This window comes from Bufo bufo, chromosome 7 (assembly GCF_905171765.1).
Source record: "Bufo bufo chromosome 7, aBufBuf1.1, whole genome shotgun sequence".
Taxonomy (NCBI): domain Eukaryota; kingdom Metazoa; phylum Chordata; class Amphibia; order Anura; family Bufonidae; genus Bufo; species Bufo bufo.
In genome coordinates this window covers 119,954,520-119,975,676 of record NC_053395.1, presented here as the reverse complement: position 1 = coordinate 119,975,676, position 21,157 = coordinate 119,954,520, and the positions used below count along the sequence as shown (strand labels likewise).

Genomic DNA, 21,157 nt, shown 5'->3' with positions numbered 1-21,157 from the left:
TGTCAAAGAAAGCGGTACTCACATATAACAGTCATTCCATCTGTAATCCATACAGTCAAAAGACTGAAAGTATTCCAGTGAGGGGATTTTGCTTATGAAAAATAATATATTTCATTGTGGTGCGAGTTGAATCGCAACAATGAAGAAAAATACTATTAAGGGACGAGGACGCGGTCGTGGTGGTGTCCGTGGAGCCTCTGTTGCTGGTAGAGGACGTGGCCGTTCGGCCCCAGGCGCACACAGTAGGGAACGAACTCCCTCAACTAGCCGGCAGAATGTACCGCAATATCTCGTGGGGCCCAATGCCGCTCTTAGGATGGTAAGGCCTGAGCAGGTACAGTCATTAATCGATTGGGTGGCCGACAGTGCTTCCAGCACGTTCACCACATGGTCTTCCACCCAGTCTTCTGCGGAAAGCGCACAGGTGGCACCTGAAAACCAAGCCCATCAGTCTGTCACATCACCCCCAAGCATATCAGGGAAACGGTCTGAGCCACAAGTTATGCAGCAGTCTCTTCTTCTGTTTGAAGACTCTGCTTCCAGGGTTTCCCAGGGGCGTCCACCTAGCCCTTCCCCAGTGGAGGAAGACATACCATGCACTGACGCACAACCACTTATGTCTCCAGATGAAGAGGACATGGGAATACCACCACAGCAGAGTCACCGACTCTCTGATGATGACGAAACACAGGTGCCCACTGCCGCGTCTTTTTGCAGTGTGCAGACTGAACAGGAGGAGGTCAGGGAGGGAGACTGGGTGGAAGACGATGCAGAGGACGATGAGGTCTTAGACCCCACTTGGACTGAAGGTCGTGGCGATGACTTTCACAGTTCAGAGGAAGAGGTAGTGGTGAGACCGAGACAACAGCGAAACCAAAGAGGGAGCAGGGGGCCAAAGCAGACGAGCCGCCGCCCCCAGAGTTCGCCTGCTACTGGACATCGCCAACAGGGACCCAGCCCCACAAAGGCAGCTTCAAAGAGTTCCCTGGCATGGCACTTCTTTAAACAATGTCCTACCGACAAGACCCGAGTGACTTGCACGCTCTGCCATCAGAGCCTGAGGCGAGGCATTAACGTTCTGAACCTCAGCACAACCTGCATGACCAGGCATCTACATGCAAAGCATGAACTGCAGTGGGGTACACACCTTAAAAACCAGGCACTCGCTGAGGCTCCCCCTGCTCCCTCTACCGCTGCTGCCTCGGCTTCCGCCTCGAGAGGAATGTTGCCACCTGCCGAGCAGCAAACAGAGGATGTGCCACCGACACCACCACCACCGCCACCGTCAACTAGCGTCTCCACTATATCACACAGCAGCGTTCAGCTCTCAATATCTCAAACCTTAGAGAGGAAGCGCAAATTCCCCCCGAGTCACCCTCGAGCCCTTGGCCTGAACGCCAGCATTCAAACAGCTGATGGCCATGGCTGTCCCGCAGTATGTGGTTCCCAGCCGCCACTACTTCTCCAAGACAGCCGTGCCTTCCCTGCACATGCAAGTGTCCGATAAAATCAAGTGTGCACTGCGCAACGCCATTTGTGGCAAGGTCCACCTAACCACAGATACGTGGACCAGTAAGCACGGCCAGGGACGCTATATCTCACTAACTGCACACTGGATGAATGTAGTGGCGGCTGGGCCCCCGGCGGACAGTTCCTTGGCGCACGTCCTTCCGCCCCCTAGGATCGCAGGGCATCATTCTCTGCCTCCTGTAGCCTCCTCCTCCTACTCGGCTTCCTCCTCCACTGCTTCCACCAGCTCATCCGGTCAGCCACACACCTTCACCACCAACTTCAGCACAGCCCGGGGTAAACGTCAGCAGGCCATTCTGAAACTCATATGTTTGGGGGACAGGCCCCACAGCGCAAAGGAGTTGTGGCGGGGTATTGAACAACAGACCGACGAGTGGTTTCTGCCGGTGGGCCTCAAGCCAGGCCTGGTGGTATGCGATAATGGGCGAAATCTCGTGGCAGCTCTGGGACTAGCCGGTTTGACGCACATCCCTTGCCTGGCGCATGTGCTGAACTTGGTGGTGCAGAGGTTCATTCACCACTACCCCAACATGTCAGAGCTGCTGCATAAAGTGCGGGCCGTCTGTGCGCGCTTCCGCCGTTCACATCCTGCCGCTGCTCGCCTGTCTGCGCTACAGCGGAACTTCGGCCTTCCCGCTCACCGCCTCATATGCGACGTGCCCACCCGGTGGAACTCCACCTTGCACATGCTGGAGAGACTGTGCGAGCAGCAGCAGGCCATAGTGGAGTTTCAGCTGCAGCACGCTCGCGTCAGTCGTACTGCCGAACAGCACCACTTCACCACCAATGATTGGGCCTCCATGCGAGACCTGTGTGCCCTGCTGCGCTGTTTCGAGTACTCCACCAACATGGCCAGTGGCGATGACACTGTTATCAGCGTTACAATACCACTTCTATGTCTCCTTGAGAAAACACTTAGGGCAATGATGTTAGAGGAGGTGGCCCAGGTGGAGGAGGAGGAGGAGGATGAGGGCTCGTTTCTAACACTTTCGGGCCAGTCTGTTCGAAGTGGCTCAGAGGGAGGTTTGTTTAAGCAGCAGAGGACAGGTTCACAAGTCGCCAGCCAAGGCACTGTACTGGAGGACGAGGAGGATGAGGAGGAGGAGGTGGAGGGGGACGAGGATGACGCAAGTTCACAGCGGGGTGGCAGCCCAGGCCCATCACTGGTGCGTGGCTGGGGGGATACGGTGGACGATGACGATACGCCTCCCACAGAGGACAGCTTGTCCTTACCCATGGGTAGCCTGGCCCACATGAGCGAATATATGCTCCAATGCCTGCGCAACGACAGCAGAGTTGCCCACGTTTTAACGTGTGCAGACTACTGGGTGGCCACCCTGCTGGATCCCCGGTATAAAGACAATGTGCCCACTTTAATTCCTGAACTGGAGCGCGACCGTAAGATGCGCGAGTACAAGCGCACGCTGATAGAGGCGCTCTTGAGAGCATTCCCACATGTCACAGGGGAACAGGTGGAAGGTGAAGGCAGAGGAGTGGCAAGAGGTCGCCAACGCAGCTGTGTCACGGCCAGCTCATCTGAGGGCAGGGTTAGCATGGCAGAAATGTGGAAAAGTTTTGTCTCCACGCCACAGCTATCTGCACCGACACCTGATACGGAACGTGTTAGCAGGAGGCAGCATTTCACTAACATGGTTGAACAGTATGTCTGCACACCCCTCCACATCCTGACGGATGGTTCGGCCCCATTCAACTACTGGGTTTCGAAATTGTCCACGTGGCCAGAGTTAGCATGTTATGCCTTGGAGGTGCTTTCCTGCCCGGCGGCCAGCGTTTTATCTGAACGCGTATTCAGCACGGCAGGGGGCGTCATTACTGACAAGCGCAGCCGCCTGTCCACAGCCAACGTGGACAAGCTGACCTTCATAAAGATGAACCAGGCATGGATCCCACAGGACCTGTCCCTCCCTTGTGCAGAGTAGTCCTTATTAACTGCCTAAAACATGTCTTGTTGTGCTACGGGCCACTTCTTTATTTGATACAAATTTTATGAAACCCACAGTTGAATGAAACTCTTCTCTGTCTGGGCGCCGGGGCCTAACCAGATGAAAGTGGCCGGTTAAACTAACGGGTGACATGAAGCCATAACCTCTGCCATGCTACCTCTGTCTTCTGTCTGGGTGCTGAGGCCTAAGTCAAATAAAGCGGTCTTCTGCTGTGCTGGGGGATATGAAGCTAATCTCTGACCTCTCTCCTCTGTCTGGGTCCAAAGGCCTAAATCACTGAAAGAGGCCTTCTCCTGTGGTGTGTGATATGATGCCAGAATATGTGCTGTGGGGCCTCTCTCCTCTTCCTGGGTGCAGGGGTCAAATAAACTAAATTGTGGCCTACTCCTGTGGTGGTTGATATGATGCCTGATTCTCTGATGTGGAACCTCTCTCCTCTGTTTGGGTGAAGGGGTCAAAGTAACTAAATGGGGGCTTCTCCTGTGGTGGCTGATATGATGCCAGAATATGTGCTGTGGGGCCTCTCTCCTCTTCCTGGGTGCAGGGGTCAAAGTAACTCAATGGTGGCTTCTCCTGTGGTGGCTGATATGATGCCAGAATATGTGCTGTGGTGCCTCTCTCCTCTGTCTGGGTCCAAAGGCCTAAATCACTGAAAGAGGCCTTCTCCTGTGGTGTGTGATATGATGCCTGAATATGTGCTGTGGTGCCTCTCTCCTCTTCCTGGGTGCGGGGGTCAAAGTAACTCAATGGTGGCTTCTCCTGTGGTGGCTGATATGATGCCAGAATATGTGCTGTGGTGCCTCTCTCCTCTTCCTGGGTGCGGGGGTCAAAGTAACTCAATGGTGGCTTCTCCTGTGGTGGCTGATATGATGCCAGAATATGTGCTGTGGGGCCTCTCTCCTCTTCCTGGGTGCAGGGGTCAAAGTAACTCAATGGTGGCTTCTCCTGTGGTGGTTAGTATGATGCCAGAATATGTGCTGTGGGGCCTCTCTCCTCTTCCTGGGTGCAGGGGTCAAAGTAACTCAATGGTGGCTTCTCCTGTGGTGGTTAGTATGATGCCAGAATATGTGCTGTGGGGCCTCTCTCCTCTTCCTGGGTGCAGGGGTCAAAGTAACTCAATGGTGGCTTCTCCTGTGGTGGCTGATATGATGCCAGAATATGTGCTGTGGTGCCTCTCTCCTCTGTCTGGGTCCAAAGGCCTAAATCACTGAAAGAGGCCTTCTCCTGTGGTGTGTGATATGATGCCTGAATATGTGCTGTGGTGCCTCTCTCCTCTTCCTGGGTGCGGGGGTCAAAGTAACTCAATGGTGGCTTCTCCTGTGGTGGCTGATATGATGCCAGAATATGTGCTGTGGTGCCTCTCTCCTCTTCCTGGGTGCGGGGGTCAAAGTAACTCAATGGTGGCTTCTCCTGTGGTGGCTGATATGATGCCAGAATATGTGCTGTGGGGCCTCTCTCCTCTTCCTGGGTGCAGGGGTCAAAGTAACTCAATGGTGGCTTCTCCTGTGGTGGTTAGTATGATGCCAGAATATGTGCTGTGGGGCCTCTCTCCTCTTCCTGGGTGCAGGGGTCAAAGTAACTCAATGGTGGCTTCTCCTGTGGTGGCTGATATGATGCCAGAATATGTGCTGTGGTGCCTCTCTCCTCTGTCTGGGTCCAAAGGCCTAAATCACTGAAAGAGGCCTTCTCCTGTGGTGTGTGATATGATGCCTGAATATGTGCTGTGGTGCCTCTCTCCTTTTCCTGGGTGCGGGGGTCAAAGTAACTCAATGGTGGCTTCTCCTGTGGTGGCTGATATGATGCCAGAATATGTGCTGTGGTGCCTCTCTCCTCTTCCTGGGTGCGGGGGTCAAAGTAACTCAATGGTGGCTTCTCCTGTGGTGGCTGATATGATGCCAGAATATGTGCTGTGGTGCCTCTCTCCTCTTCCTGGGTGCAGGGGTCAAAGTAACTAAATGGTGGCTTCTCCTGTGGTGGTTGATATGATGCCTGATTCTCTGCTGTGAAACCTCTCTCCTCCATCTGGGTGTAGGGGTCAAAGTCTTTCAAAGTCGCCTTCTCCTGTGCTGATTGATATAAAGCTGATGGTTGTGCCATCTGACATGGTTGCCAGGGTCTGATTCAATGGGGGCCTACTCCTGTGGTGGGTGATCTAAATGCCTGATTCTCTGCTGTGAAACCTCTCTCCTCCGTCTGGGTGTAGGGGTCAAAGTCTTTCAAAGTCGCCTTCTCCTGTGCTGATTGATATGAAGCTGATGGTTGTGCCATCTGACATGGTTGCCGGGGTCCCATTAAATTGGGGCCTACTCCTGTGGTGGGTGATCTAAATGCCTGATTCTCTGCTTTGAAACCTCTCTCCTCCGTCCGGGTGTAGGGGTCAAAGTCTGTCAAAGTCGCCTTCTCCTGTGCTGATTGATATAAAGCTTATGCTTGTGCCATCTGACATGGTTGCCGGGGTCTGATTCAATGGTGGCCTACTCCTGTGGTGGGTGATCTAAATGCCTGATTCTCTGCTGTGTAACCTCTCTCCTCCGTCTGGGTGTAGGGGTCAAAGTAACTAAATGGTGGCCTACTCCTGTGGTGGGTGATATGATGCCTGGTTCTCTGCTGTGGGACCTCTCTCCTTTGTCTGGGTGCTGTGGTCAAAATAATAGTAAGTGACCTTCTCCATTGGTGGGTGACTTGAAGCCTGATTCTGTGCTATGGGACCTCACTCCAATTAATATTGTTTAATTTTTATTTATTTTATGTTACCTCATCATTTCCCTATCTACATTTGTTTGCAGGGGATTTAACTACATTTTGCTGCCTTTTGCAGCCCTCTAGCCCTTTCCGGGTGTGTTTTACAGCCTTTTTAGTGCCCAAAAGTTCGGGTCCCCATTGACTTCTATGGGGTTCGGGTTCGGGATGAAGTTCGGGTCGAGTTCGGATCCCGAACCCGAACATTTTTCGAAAGTTCGGCCGAACTCGTCGAACCCGAACATCCAGGTGTTCGCTCAACTCTAGTTCTTTCGGTCTCCAAGTAAGTACCTGGAGTATGGAGTGTACCGCATACTCGCGGCCACGGGTAGGGCTCCTTCTCGCGAGAGGTCGGCGCGGATGGCGTGCGGTCCACGGTGGAATGCACACATGTCCGCCGGGCTTCCACAGGCACTTCCAGCCGAGCACCGAGCGAGAGATCCTCCCACACATGTCCACCGCCCATTCCTTTGGGGCATGGGGTAGGCAATCGGGGACAGCACTTTCCAGTCGAGGCAAGGGTGCAGGTTCTGGGCCCCCCCCCCAGCCCACGCACAAGCTGTCCAGACCTCCCTTAACATTGTTTTAAACTCGAAAAAAAAAAAACAGCAGAGATGCGCAAGGTAGCAGAGGCGGCACAGGTAGGAAGCAATGGGGTGCCGGCGGCGAATCGTGCAGTTGCAGCCCGGCACCCAGCCTGTGTTGGTGGCAATATTTAATGCGGAAAAAAAAAAAAAAACACATTAAATTTTGTAAGCACAACGGGTTAGTTAAAGGCTTATTTGAACCGTGCAGGCCGGGTCTGCATCATGATATGGAGGCTGTGCCTCGCAGTGTCAGCAGGTACCAGGGGTCCACGATTGTGCGTAACGGGCTTCATCGCTTTTTCCAACGCATGTCCTAGCTGGGGATGAGTTGACAGTGGCGAGCGAACACTTTTTAAACAGGCCGTATGTTACCTTGTCCGTCCAGGTTCAGCCGCTGCAGATACCGGCTATGTTTTTTTTGTCTTGTTACCTGGATTGTCCAGGCCGATTTAAATGTTGTATGTCACCTGGATCGCCCAGGTTCAGCCACTGCAGATGCCGGCTATGTCATTTGTCTGTTACCTGGATCGTCCAGGCCGAGTTAAATGTTGTATGTCACCTGGATCGCCCAGGCCGAATTAAATGTAGTATGTCACCTGGATCGCCCTGGTTCAGTCGCTGCAGGTTCCAGCTATGTCATTTTTCTGTTACCTGGATCGTTCAGGCCGTGTTAAAAATGTTGTATGTCACCTGGATCGTCCAGGCCGAGTTTAAGGTTGTATGTCACCTGGATCGTCCAGGCCGAGTTTAAGGTTGTATGTCACCTGGATCACCCGGGTTCAACCGCTGCAGATACCAGCTATGTCATTTGTCTGTTACCTGGATCGTCCAGGCAGTGTTAAATGTTGTATGTCACCTGGATCGTTCAGGCCGAGTTTAATGTTGTATGTCACCTGGATCGCCCAGGTTCAGCTACTGCTGATATCATGCTATGTCATTTGTCTTGTCTCCTGGATCACCCACGACAAGCTAAATGTTTGGGTGACAACTGGACCGTCAGGTTCAGCCGCTGCTGTTACCACGCTATATGTCATGTTAAGTCTCTGCCACACCCCACTTCAGTCTATCCAGGCTCGGCCTTTAGTTAGGAGTCTCCCGGATGGTCAAGGGGTCTCGCGGTCCTCATCCTATTTCCACGGTTACGTTATTTAGTCTACTTAATGTTCCCCTCAGATTCCTAGAAGTGTCTTCCGGCCACTATCGTTCTCAAATCAGACAAAGCCTCCGTAAGGTAAGAAATGTGCAACAAGGGTAAAGGCACCGGTAGGTTCTATTCATGCATACCCCAGTCTGTATATACTTTGTTAGTTCTTATTGTTGGTTTTTCTGATAGTGGCAATCCGGAACGGGTCATTCGACAACCTAGGAACAAGTCTTGGGCCGGGTTAAAGGCTGATTCACGATGTCACAAGTGTCTGACAGAGGACAATATCTCTACGCTAGGCTCATCGGTTTCGGGCCGGGTCAACAACAGGTCTCTCCGGAGCTGGACCATCCCAAAACTGATCGCCGAGCTGAACAAAAAGGGGATCCGGTATCCAGCATCTGCAAGAAAAGCAGAACTTTATAGACTATTAATGACAGAGGCCGGGCCCTCAGGGGAACAAACTTCCCTACCGTCAATTCAGCTTTCCTTGGCCCAACTCCAATCCTCCATTAGCGGCTTAGTCAGCTCCGTCTCAGACATCCAGTCTAGGGTTGGGGTCCTGGAATCTCAACCGTCAGCATCCGGTCAAAGCCAGGCATCAGGACCAACTCTGCCCTCTCCACAGTCTCTCCCAGGTATTCACATACCCACCCCCCAAATTGCCCCATCTCATTTTCTACCAGACAATCTCAAGAAGGATATTGTGGCAGGGAGGGATATAAATTTGGCATCTATCCTTATAGCATCCCAAGATGTCCCAGAAAATCGTGTCATCAATTGTGGGGATGTGTCAATAGTCCTGAAAGCAAAAGACGCACGCCTGAATAGGAAGTTGACCATTCCTGAATTCGTGCTAGCTTTCAGTATATACAGGGATGTTGTCTGTTCAGCCCAGCCGGATAGGAGGGAAGAACTGGATAACTACCTATATCGGGTCACCGACCTGGGTCAGAAATATGGTAGATCGGCTTTCTACGATTACCACCGGTCCTTTTCCGCCAAAGCAGCAGCGGCGCTCTCACAATTTCAGTTCACCCCTAATTGGGCGGAGATGGACATGGAACTATTCTGCCTGCATTTTGCGGGTCTCCGGGCTCCCACCTGCTCAAGTTGCCAATCCATATTCCACTCCACTGAATGGTGCCCGAACTCCAATTCTGCTATCCCGCAAGGGGCGTGGCCCGGCCCCTCAGGGGAACTCTAGCGCGGTTGACAAACTGGGCAGACCCATAGTGTACCTCGGCAAGAGCCAACTATGTAATAATTTCAATCTAGGAAGTTGTGCATTCAACGCGTGCAGGGCTCTCCATATTTGTTCACTATGTTTTAGAGCCCACCCTCATTTTACGTGCCCTAGGAAGGCTTCTAAACAGTTATGACTAACCGACGTTCATGTCGAACTGCTGTCGGTACTCCTAAAAAAAATCACCAAGACCGAGTCTTCATATATTTCTTGATCTCTGGCTTCCATGAAGGTTTTCATACGGGGATAATTGCTCTTCCTCAAGCCAATTGGGAGGGTCGAAATCTGCTATCAGCTAGTCGTGACCCAGAAACGGTCGAGACACTGATCCAGGCAGAGTTCAACAAGGGTTTTTTGTTGGGCCCCTTCACTGATATTCATTTTCCAGCACTGGCGCATTAACCCAATTGGCATCGTGTCTAAACAGTCGTCAAATAAAAAACGCCTAATTTACGACTTGTCCGCTCCACATGCTTCTTCTACCCCAAGCTTGAATTCACTAATCCCATCAGACGAGTATTATATTCTTTCATCGACGAGGCAGTACAATTTATCTTGCTCTCGGGCAAGGGCTCTTGGCTCACGAAGGCAGACATAGCCGACGCTTTTAAGCTGCTGCCTATCTGGCCGCAGCTTTGGGGTTATTACGGCATCAGATGGTCCAACAAGTTTTACTTCGCTAACCGTCTCACTTTTGGCTGCAAAAGCAGTCCCTGGATTTTGGACCAGCTGGCAAAGGCTCTCCACTGGGTCTTGGTCCACCACGGTGATTTGCTAATGGTTATCCACTATCTGGATGACTTCCTGATAGTCGAGAAGCAGCATCCACACCAGTCTGGCCTAGCTACATTAACGGAAACCGTCAACCAATTACAGGTCCCGATAGCTTTGAATAAGACAGAAGGGCCAGCCACCCAGGTCACCTTCCTAGGCATTATTCTGGACACTGTTCGGATGGAAGCCAGGCTTCCAGTAGAGAAGTTAATCAAGATCCGAGCAGCTATAGCTAAAGCCGTGTGTCACGAGTTGGAGATCCAGCGACAGACCTCTGCGTCGTCAAGCAATAAACAAATGGAAATCAGGTACAGACACACAAGAGTTTATTGCACAGACAAAACATGAGCTCTATGTACCGTCAGCACAGTGGGAGCAAACCCCCACTGCGCCACGGTCTAGTAATACTCCAGAGGGGCGTGACTAAGCAACTCCTGGTATTCACTAGTGCCCCAGATGGTAGGGTTAGACTTTGCCGCAGGGAGTTGCCAGGGTCCACTCTGGAGCGTGAACTAGACAGTGACAACAGGAGCAAACGGACAACAGGTACCAGAAGGTACCGACGGTACATAGGCAAACATAACAAACAGGCAAATACAAACAGCAACTAAAAACACAAGCAGGAGTTCACGCAAGGGAACAGGAGTGGCAATGAGCAGAGAAGGACTAGCTGCACCAGTGGTATACTGCGTGGCCTTGCCCATAGCACTCTGCAGCAAGGCACGCTGCAGCAAGGGCTTGCTGAACAGAGACATAAATACACACAAGGTGACTCAAAAATTACTGGCAGAACAGATAGCAAAACACAGGAAAGAGGACAGGAATGAACAAGTATGAAACCCACAGAGCACAGACAGACACGGATCCCATGGGCCAGCAGCATGGGAGAGGGAGTACAAACAAGGAGCAGGACAAGACAACACACACCAAGAGAGCTGACACAGAACCGAGGAAACCTCAGCCTTATATACAGGTTCCATGGGTGCAGCAGAGAGGCCACACCCATGGAGCAGACAGAGAGGATTAACTCCTAATAGGCACACAGGGGAGTTAACCCACAAAGAACCACAAATAACACACAGGAACGGAGCTGCAGCAAGAGCATAGACAGAAGGTCACAGCCAGAGGTAATGACTGACACCGTGTTTACAAATTCCGTCACCAAAACGGAGCTCCAGTCTCTTTTGGGGATGCTTAACTTTGCGACCAGGATCATGCCTCAAGGCAAATCATTCATGTTGAGGTTACTTCAGCTTCTCCCCGAAGCTCATCATCAAGACAGCACCATTCCCCTAGATAGTCATGCCAGAGCAGATCTGACCATGTGGAAATCTTTTGTAGCAGACTGGAATGGCATTTAGTTATTCATTCCCCCCCGAACCGCGTTCTCACCCATTGTTTTTTCAGACGCAGCAGGGTCAGCCGGGTTTGCAGCCATTTTTGGTAACCACTGGCTGGCAGATGGGTGGCCCCTAGAGTTGAGCTCGGACACAGAGGGCTTAAAATCATCTCCTCTCATACAGCTCTATCCAATAGTCGCAGCTGCTCAAGTCTGGGGTGAACAGTGGGCTAACTCCTCCGTCTTGTTTGTCACTGATAGTCAGGCATTAGTCGACATCCTTGATAAACAAAGAGCTAAATAACTCAAGATCATGTCATTACTGCGCAAATTAGTATGGTTATCCCTTTCTTTCAATTTCAAAGTTTTTCAGGTGAACACATTCAGGGTCAGAAAAACAGCAGCAGATGCACTGTCCAGATTTAACTTTCCGGTTTTCTTTCAGGAGATGCCCGACGCGGATCCCACGGGAGCCTCAATCCCAGTATACAACACTCTAGTCATGGGTTAGAGTCTTTGGTTTCAACAGTGAAACACCTCATAAGACAGTCGTTAGCTCCAAATACGACTAGGAATTACAGAGCTGGGTTGAAAGCGTTCGATAGATTTAGACTTCTCTATCCTCAGGGCGGCTGGGACGAAATATCTTACATATTGGCGTTCATAGCTTTCTGTTACTCCCAACAAAAACTTTCGTACAATACCATTAAATTATACCTAGCGGGCCTTCAACACCACTTCATACTTAGTAACCCAGGTCGCTCTTCCATTTTGTCCAACCAGGCCATCAAGGCGGCTCTCAGGGGAATCCAAAAAAAATGCAAAACAGGCTTCCACCCGCAGACAGCCAGTGTCCAGCGAGTTGTTCAGGGAATTGTCTTCTGCACTGGACGGCAACCCTTTTGGGCCCTTTACCAGCACGGTAATACAAGCGGCCATGTTCCTAAGTTTCTATGGCTTCAGAGTTCACTAGCAGCTCTCTGGGACACGGCTGTCTCCGCAAAGAACAGCTGTCTTGGCATAATAACTATTACGTACTCAGCATCCCGTTGACCAAGATAAGCCAGACGGGGCCGCCCACGGAAATAAAATATTTCCCCACCCAGAATAATTGGTGCCCAGTCCAGATCCTCAATAAATTATTGGGCCTGTTGCAAACAGCACCTCCTGACAGTCCTCTCCTGCCCTTCAAGAACAAGTCACTCTCTTCAAACCAATTCACGTCCTATATCCGCTCCCTGGCAGCAGGTCTTGGGCACGACCCAAAAGTCATTTCGGGCCATTCATTCCGCATCGGGGCAGCATCGTCAGCTTCAAGACACCAAGTCCCCGCTCATGTTATCCGATCAATGGGGCGCTGGAGATCGTGTTGCTTCAGCAGGTACATTCCCAATCCGCACAGGGAAATCTCCCAGGCTTTTCAGTTATTGGCGTTGTAGGTTGTAGGTTATACATGTTGGAAGAATACGAATAAATTGGTCTAGTCAACATAGTGTCCTTGACTTTTTTCCCTCTCCAGGCCTACCCACGCCCGTGGCTCCAGGCACAACTCAGCCATATAGTTCAGGTTTGGCATGCCTTACCCACGACCAGTATGTGTTCAGCCCAGCCCATAAGTATTAAGGCTGATGTCAGCCTGTATTTGTGGGCAGGGCGTCAGTGCCCTATATATACCTGCCACTCCTATCCACCGGTGGTGTGTCTCACTTACCCCTCCCTCCCACCCCTTTTTTCATACACTCCAATAGGGTACGCCCTCTCCAGGCCTACACACGCCCGTGGCTCCAGGCACAACTCAGCCATATAGTTGGTTTGGCATGCCTTACCCACGACCAGTACGTGTTCAGCCCAGCCCATAAATAATTTATTCGTCCGTAGGACCTGCAGTACCTGTCTGACATGTACCTCGTGTGTCTTCAGATCAGACGAGTAAATTAAAATATCACCTAGGTATATCACCACAAACCTGCCGATAAGATGACTAAAAATGTCATTAACGAAATGTTGGAAGACAGCAGGAGCATTGGTCAGACCGAAAGGCATGACTAGATTTTCATAGTGCCCCTCTGGGGTGTTAAAGGCTGTCATCCACTCATCCCCTTCCTTGATACGAATCAGATTGTAGGCCCCCCTAAGATCAAGTTTGGTGAACCACTTAGCACCCGTAATCTGATTAAACAGGTCAGGAATGAGAGGAAGAGGGTATGGGTCTTGGATGGTTATCCGGTTTAGTTCGCGGAAATCTAGGCAAGGACGCAGGCCCCCCATCTTTCTTTTTAACAAAGAAAAACCCTGCAGCCACGGGTGATGAAGAGGGTCTGATGTGTCCCTTAGCCAAGCTCTCGGAGATATAATCTTTTATGGCTTGTCTCTCGGGACCCGAAAGATTATATAACCTGGTCTTGGGTAATTTCGCACCGGGAATCAGGTTAACCGGGCAATCATAAGTACGGTGAGGTGGTAACTTCTGACAACCCTTTTCAGAGAACACGTCCTCAAAGTCTGAAACAAAAGTAGGTAGAGTAGCTATGGAGGCAACTAAGCAATTGCTATTTAAGCAATTTTCTCTGCAATGCCCACTCCACTCCAATATCTCCCTGGCCTGCCAATCCACCACTGGATTTGCAATGAGCAGGACACTGGGTCAGTGGGGATGCTATGCAGTGGGTCAGATTTAGGTGTGTATAAGTTCGTGACGCCAGTTGAAGCTTGCGCAGGTACTGTAGCAGGGCCCTTTAAGATGGTATGAGCACACGTACTAGGTAAGGAATGCCAGAGGGGGAGATTGTCTCTGTATAGTGTCAACGGTGTCTCCTACCTGTAGTACGGCTGGACTCCTGTATCCTGGCTCACATGCAACAAAATGAGTGCTGTTAATAGGAGTAACTGGGGAATGATGGAATTTCCACACAGATAATAGGGTCCAACTTGTCTTTACTTGGTGGTATAATATGCAGCTTTTGATCCATACAATGTACAGCAATAGTCTAGGATCCCAGCAGGTATTGGCAATATGTGGCAGGAATTTACATATATTCTGCATCTGGTACATACGCCTATTAGAATCTGGCAGGTATCTATCTTCTGCTCTGTCTGTGGTCTGCTTGATATGGGCCTGACTAGCTGTGGAGGTACTTATCTTCTCCTTGTTTTGGGATCTGTACTTACAGGACTGCTCGCAGGGTATGGTGGTTTCGTCCTGAGATCTGATAGTTCTGTAGATGGCTGCTTCCTTGGTCTACCAGCTGAGGTAAGGGACTCAGGCTGGGAAGGTTGATCTGGGGCCTCAGCAGAGGCTTGGATCCTTGGTTGGGGTCCCTGTTTCTGGGAGCTCCTACTCACACACAGCCTACCCCAACAGGGGGTGGCTGGTACACTGCCTAGAACTTTCTTTCCTCCTCCTGAAGTAGGATGTGGGAACATTCCACTACTCCTCAGATAGGGGGAAGCTAGCCTGGAATGGTCTATTCCAGTCTAGGTCTATTAACTAGCTATGGTCCACTTACATATTGCTGCCACCTGCTGGTGTACATGGAGAATTACAGCAAATATATAAAATACAGTCATAGCAATACATAAGTTGATAATGCACAGCCATATTACACTAGTTGACAACCCATTAACACTTGACATTATTGTAGCAGGGATACAAAGGTTTAGTTACATACTTCAGGATGTTACAGATTGTGCGCTACCAACCAGGGAAGACACAATACCATTGGAGTGGGAAGACCCTCCAGAACATAACATGATAGACACTCGTTATGGTGGTCCCCTACCCGAAGATGTAAGTTATGGACAATATGAGTAAGGTTTCTCTGAGACAGGAGCAGAGTCGATAGCGAAAATGGGAATAGGTCTCTGGCGTACAGAAAGACAAACCCATAGTCTGGGGAAACTGGGCATCTATCAAATTTACTCCTGCTCCACTGTCTAGGAAGAAAGAAATAGTCTCCGTCTTAACACCAACAACAACAACCGCTGGCAACACAAATTGAGATGTTCGTATGGAGGAAACGTATACCCCCCGGCTGACATCCTCCACACAGCCTGGGGTTAGTAGTTTTCCGACGGTCTTTTGTTTTTGAGTAAGGAAGGACAGACATTAATGAAATGACCCCTTTCCCCACAGAAAAAACAAACCCCACGCCTACGGCAAGCCTCAGGAGGACGGACCTGACGAGTAGTTCCTCCTAGCTGCATAGGCTCTTCTAGGTCTGTACAGACTAGCTGCTGCTTGGGAGGGGTTACTAATCTGTCCCTAAGATGTCTATCTATTCTGATAGAAAGGGACATAACCGCATCAAGGGAAAAGGGGGTCTCATACAGCGCAAGCGCATCCTTAACCCTTTCGGATAACCCAGAGCAAAACTGACTCCTGAGAGCCGGATCGTTCCACTGGGTATCCGTAGCCCACATACGGAACTCTGAGCAATACTCCTCTACCGGCCGCTCTCCTTGTAGGAGTCTCCGTAATTTCGACTCAGCCAGGGCGATTCGGTCAGGGTCATCATATATGAGACCCAAGGCCCCAAAAAATTCCTCCACAGACCGGAGAGCCGGAGAATCAGTGGGTAAAGAAAACGCCCAGGATTGCGGGTCCCCTTGAAGCAGGCAAATAACAATCACCACCCGCTGTTCTTCATTACCAGAGGAGTAAGGGCGCAGCCTAAAATATAACTTACAGGCCTCACGGAACATTACAAATTTGTCCCTTCCCCCAGAAAATCTGTCAGGAAGAACAACCTTGGGTTCCGGAGCAACCTGGTTACCCATAGCAACTGCAGGACTTGCGGTCTGCTGCAATTGCTGCTGTTGCTGGAGGACCGATGCCTTCAATCCTGCCACCTCCAAAGACAGGCCTTGAAGTTGCTTTGTCAAAGCGGCAATAGGATCCATGCTGGATTCTAAATAGGCAGAAAAAAAATATATACATTTTTTTTTTTATTATTTTTTTTTTTAAACAAAATAAGGGCCAGATATAATATCACGACCGGCGTGCCGATCACATACGTGATGCAAAGGGAGGGAAAAGGAAGGCCCTGTCCAAGGGAGAGGGAAAGATGGTGACCCCCAACTCACCTTGAGGCTGGCACCTGACGTCCCTAGACGGGTTTCTCACCCGTACGCCGATCACGTTCCTAAACCCTGGCTTTCCCTAAGATAAGCCCTACGTAGTGAATAGGGAGGTGGGAACTCTAGTCCGCACCACTAACACCTAAAGGGAAACACTAGGGAGAAGACAGACAATACTGACAAAACATAGTCCCAGGTGGGCGACAACAAACAACCAACAGGGATCCGGAGGGTAATACTCTGGTACGACAACCAGGGATTAACAGCAACTCAGCTCCAGTGGGTCAGTATAGAAGTCCAGGCAGGAAGCTCTATATCTGGCGACCAGAGAAGTGGGACAGGGGAATATAAGGAGGTTGGGAGTTCTGGACAAGAAACAGCTGAGGAGAAGAAGCTACGGATCCCTGAGTGAGACAAAAAGGATTGCAAGGCAAACCCAGAAAGCTACCATTAAGTAACAGCACTATCTTTAGACATAGAGCGCGCAGCCACCCGCTGCGACTTCCTGACCCCGGGTATAACGGAGTCAGACGTGGCTCTTGACACCCTCGTGACATTGAAGTTAGGTAACGTGGATGAGTGTGTTTCTTGTGCTATGGCAGCAGGCACAGTTTCACCGTGCACAGGGCAACGGCCTCTGCGTGCACCATCAGCAGCACGGCCACTTCCCTATCCCTTACTACTTGCCTTCCACATATTAAATGGTATATATGCTTGCAAGTATGTCACACGTACAGTAGTGCAGATAAATTAGACTGAATGTCACTGATTTTTAGGATGGGCAAACATTATACAGGAGATGTAGCTCAGGTAATGTCGCTGCCATCAGCAGCAAAAAAATTAGACTGAATGTCACTAATGTTTAGGATGGGCAAACGTTATACAGGTGATGTAGAACAGGAAATGTCACTGACACCAGCAGCGAAAAAATTTGACTGTCACTGATATTTCGGATGCGCTAACGTTATACTGGAGATGTAGCGCAGGTAATGTAGGGGCGGTAATGCAGCGCCAAAACAATAGCACGCAATTTAGCGCAGGTTGCTCTAAAAATATATATTGCTGCCAGAGACAACAATAGTCCCTAAAAGGACTTTTGGGTCTCTAAAACCAACCCTGCCTAACAAAAAGATAAAATTCTATTGAAATCAATTCCCTACACTATCTGTCCCTTCTATAGCACAGCTCTCCCTGACTAACACTGAGCCAAACCACGTCATCGGGTGCTTTATAGCATCCGATGACGCGTTCCGGACAGCCAATCACTGTAATGCCAGTAAGAAACATGGCTGCAGCATTACAGTGAGTGGCAGTACTTACCTGCACATTTATTGGCTGCGTAGCGGGGAAGAAACTCTAGCATCGAGCTCGAACACACGCGGTATTTGGCCGAGCATGCTCGATAAACACTACTAACAAATCTCTGAGACCATCAAAGATCAGCTGTAGTTATAAGGAGAATAAATTACACACAGGTGGACTCTATTTACTAATTAGGTGACTTCTGAAGGCAATTGGTCACGCTGTATTTTATTTAGGGGTATCAGAGTCCAGGAGGCTGAATATAAATGAACGCCACACTTTCCAGATTTTTATTTATTAAAAATATTAAAATCATGTATCATTTTCTATTCACTTCCCACATACTTGCTACTTTGTGTTGGTCTATCAAATAAAATCCCAATAAGGCCTCATGCACATAATCGGGGTTTGGGTCTGCATCCGAGCTGCATTTTTTGTTGGCTGGATGCAGACAAATTCACTTCAATGGGGCCGCAAAAGATGCGGACAGCACTCCATTTGCTGTCCACATTCGAACGTCCATTCTGCAGCCTGGCAAAAATAAAATAGAACATGTCCTATTCTTGTCCATATCAAAAACAAGGCTATGACTGCTCTGTTGAGGGCTGGACAATCCGTTCTGCAAACTGCAGAACGCACACAGCCGTTATACGTATTTTGCAGATCCACAATTTGTGGATCGCAAAATGGACAAGCTCATGTGCATGAGGCCTAAAATACATTTCAGTCTGTGGGTGTAATGTGAAAAAATTTAGAAAAGTTCAAAAGGTATGAATAGTTTTTCAAGGCACTGTATATTTCCTATTTGTATGGTTGCAATACAATATGGGAATGCAATACCTGTCATAAGTTCATACATACATGAAAAAAGGAAGTATTTTTTTCTAACCTGCAGATCAAACCACTGATGAAAATCAGAATGGCACAGACATCCAGCTTATTCCAGAAGTCACTGATATACAAAAAAGTTTGTTTTAAAAGGCCAAATCCATCAGGGTCGTACAGCACCTGCAAAAATAATAATTTTAAAGCAATACATTTTAATTAAAAAAAAATATTAACATTTGAAACAATGTGGTTTCTGGTTTGGAATACTGATGGCCTATTATCTGGCAATGAATAACAGACGGGTGGGGTTCTGGGTCTCAGCACTCCTGCTGATTAAAGGGTTTCTACCACCTCATTTGGACCTAATTAGCTGTCAGACACTAGTGATCTGCTAGTGTCTGCTCTACCTAACCATGCTATTCTAAGATCTTTGTGTGCAGCCGTTACACTAAAAAAACTATTTTTATTGCTATGCAAATGAGCCTCTAGGTGCTATGGGGGAGTCTTTTCAGCACCTAGAGGCTCCGTCTACTCACCCTGTATTCCGCCCCACTTGTCCGTCAAGCCCGCCCATCTCTAGATTGCCAGCCTCCATCTCATCCATCGGCCTTATTCTCGCGCCTGCGCCGTGTGCGTCTGTTTTCGGCGCAGGCACAGTGACTGTCTGACCGGCCGGGCGTCGTCTGTTCGGGAGCGGTCAGACAGTCACTGCGCCGAATACAGACACACACGGCGCAGGCGCGAGAATAAGGTTTTATTGTTTTTTCAATATAGCAGTTACAATAATCAATCAGTATCATATTATTCAAGCATGAGAACCATCCACAGTATAGAAATCTTGCATTACAGGACTGAATTACATTTATATCTGAATTACATTCACTACCAAAAATGAATTTCCTAACATATGTGATGCTGAAGGGAAGATATTCGTGAAGCTTTACTTTTTTTTTTTTTTTTTTTAAGTTTTAAAAGTTTTTTATTATATTCTTAGAAAAAATACATTGTAACATAACACCAACATTGGTGTAAATCGGTACCATTCACATAAGCATCTGGACATCTTGAAGTACATGAAGGATTAGGAGAGGCTGAAATTACAATCCAATAATTGGGAGAAACAAAGCTTATTAGAGTTATACATCAGTCATATGGAAAAAGAATCTGGTTATACTCGACAGGCATAGTACAGTTGTATTCGAGGAAGTATGATTGGGTAAAATAATTCGGGCACACGATGCCATGATTCTAGCATCTAATTGAGTAGACTGCACTTTAGGGCCAAGGAGGGGGGGAGGAACACACCCCACTGATATCAGGCTATTAAACTGAACTATTTATCTTTTGGAAGGAGAAGGAGACGTAAAACTGTTAGTGTTGGATAAATCTATATTTTGTCCAAGGGGCCCACTTTTTCAAGAATATCAAATGGGTCCGAGATTCCCAGGAAGCCATTTCTTCGAAGCGGTGGAGTGAAGCTTTACTTTTAAGCTAATTATACCTTTCTGATGTCTGTGTTCAGCCCTTAGCAACCCTATTTCTCTGTGCCTCTATTTCAGCATCTTCCTAAGATGGCCTCTGCTGCACTTCCTGTGTTGATCTTTGCCATGTCCTTGAGGCCATCCTGTATTTCCCTCACTTCCAATAAGCCCTTGCTCTCCTCACATGAACTAGCAGGACCAATGAGAATGCAGATAACTTCCTCCACTACCCCAGAGAGTGTATCCTCTTACATATAGCTAACCAGAGACAAGCCCTGTAATTACATGAAATCAGTAAGCATTTGTTTTAGCCTTTTAATAGTCACATTAAAAGGATTTTTAGGAACATATATAGTTTATTAAATAACTTTTATTAATTTATGTTTAAGGGGAAAGATAAAAAAAAAATGTTTAAATTATTTAGTGGCTTTTTTAATGGCATTTCTTGTGTGGTAAAAATAACATAATTTTGTTATGTGGGTCACTATATTGATGATAATGTCACACACATTTCCATATATTTTTCTCAACTTCTGCAGCCTGTCAGCTCTGCAGCTTCTCCCTCGTTCTCCTCCACTCTGACAGGAAGAGGGGGCTGCATAAACTGCTCATATCTCTGGTTTGGTACCAGCTTTGTATTGGCTGACATTCCAAGCTTTCAGACAATACCAGAATGACAGCAATATGTTTAGTACAGGGGAAGATAGAAATCGGGATGCAGTGAATGGAGAGGAAAGTGAAAGTAAAAGCAGATTTTACCTGCGATTATTCCTGACTCGATTTCTAACAGCGATTTATCCTCTGTTGCTTGAACTTTAGCTGTCATTCTGGTCTTGTATAAAAGACCTGCTGTATTTCAGCTTTCAAACAAGACCAGTTGCATGTTCCTAGCTGCTACTAGTGTTGGCCGCGAACGTTCGCATCGCAAACATTGCCCCTGCCGCTCATTACTAGTAGTGATGCGGCCGCTGTGTGTAGAGTCCACTGCCCAGCGGGAGTTCCAGGGAAGTGGCTGCTGTGTGTAGGCAATCACTGGACAGCCACTGATACTTCTCTGCCTTCAGGGGAAGGAGCGGTGACTGCCTACACACTGTGGGCACCTTCCTTGAACTCCCGCTGGGCAGGAGAGTGAGTGGCCAGCCCCTGG

At 48.9% G+C, this 21,157-nt stretch overlaps 1 protein-coding gene across 1 annotated transcript in view; it reads right to left on the bottom strand.

Moving 5' to 3' along the window:
• The window catches only part of TRPM2 (transient receptor potential cation channel subfamily M member 2), a 1,766,051-nt gene that overhangs the window by 932,173 nt on the left and 812,721 nt on the right, over positions 1–21,157 (bottom strand). The window contains exon 10 of the mRNA XM_040441475.1: positions 18,591–18,709. Coding sequence (XP_040297409.1) covers positions 18,591–18,709 — 119 coding nt within the window. The remainder of the gene's footprint in view (positions 1–18,590; positions 18,710–21,157) is intronic.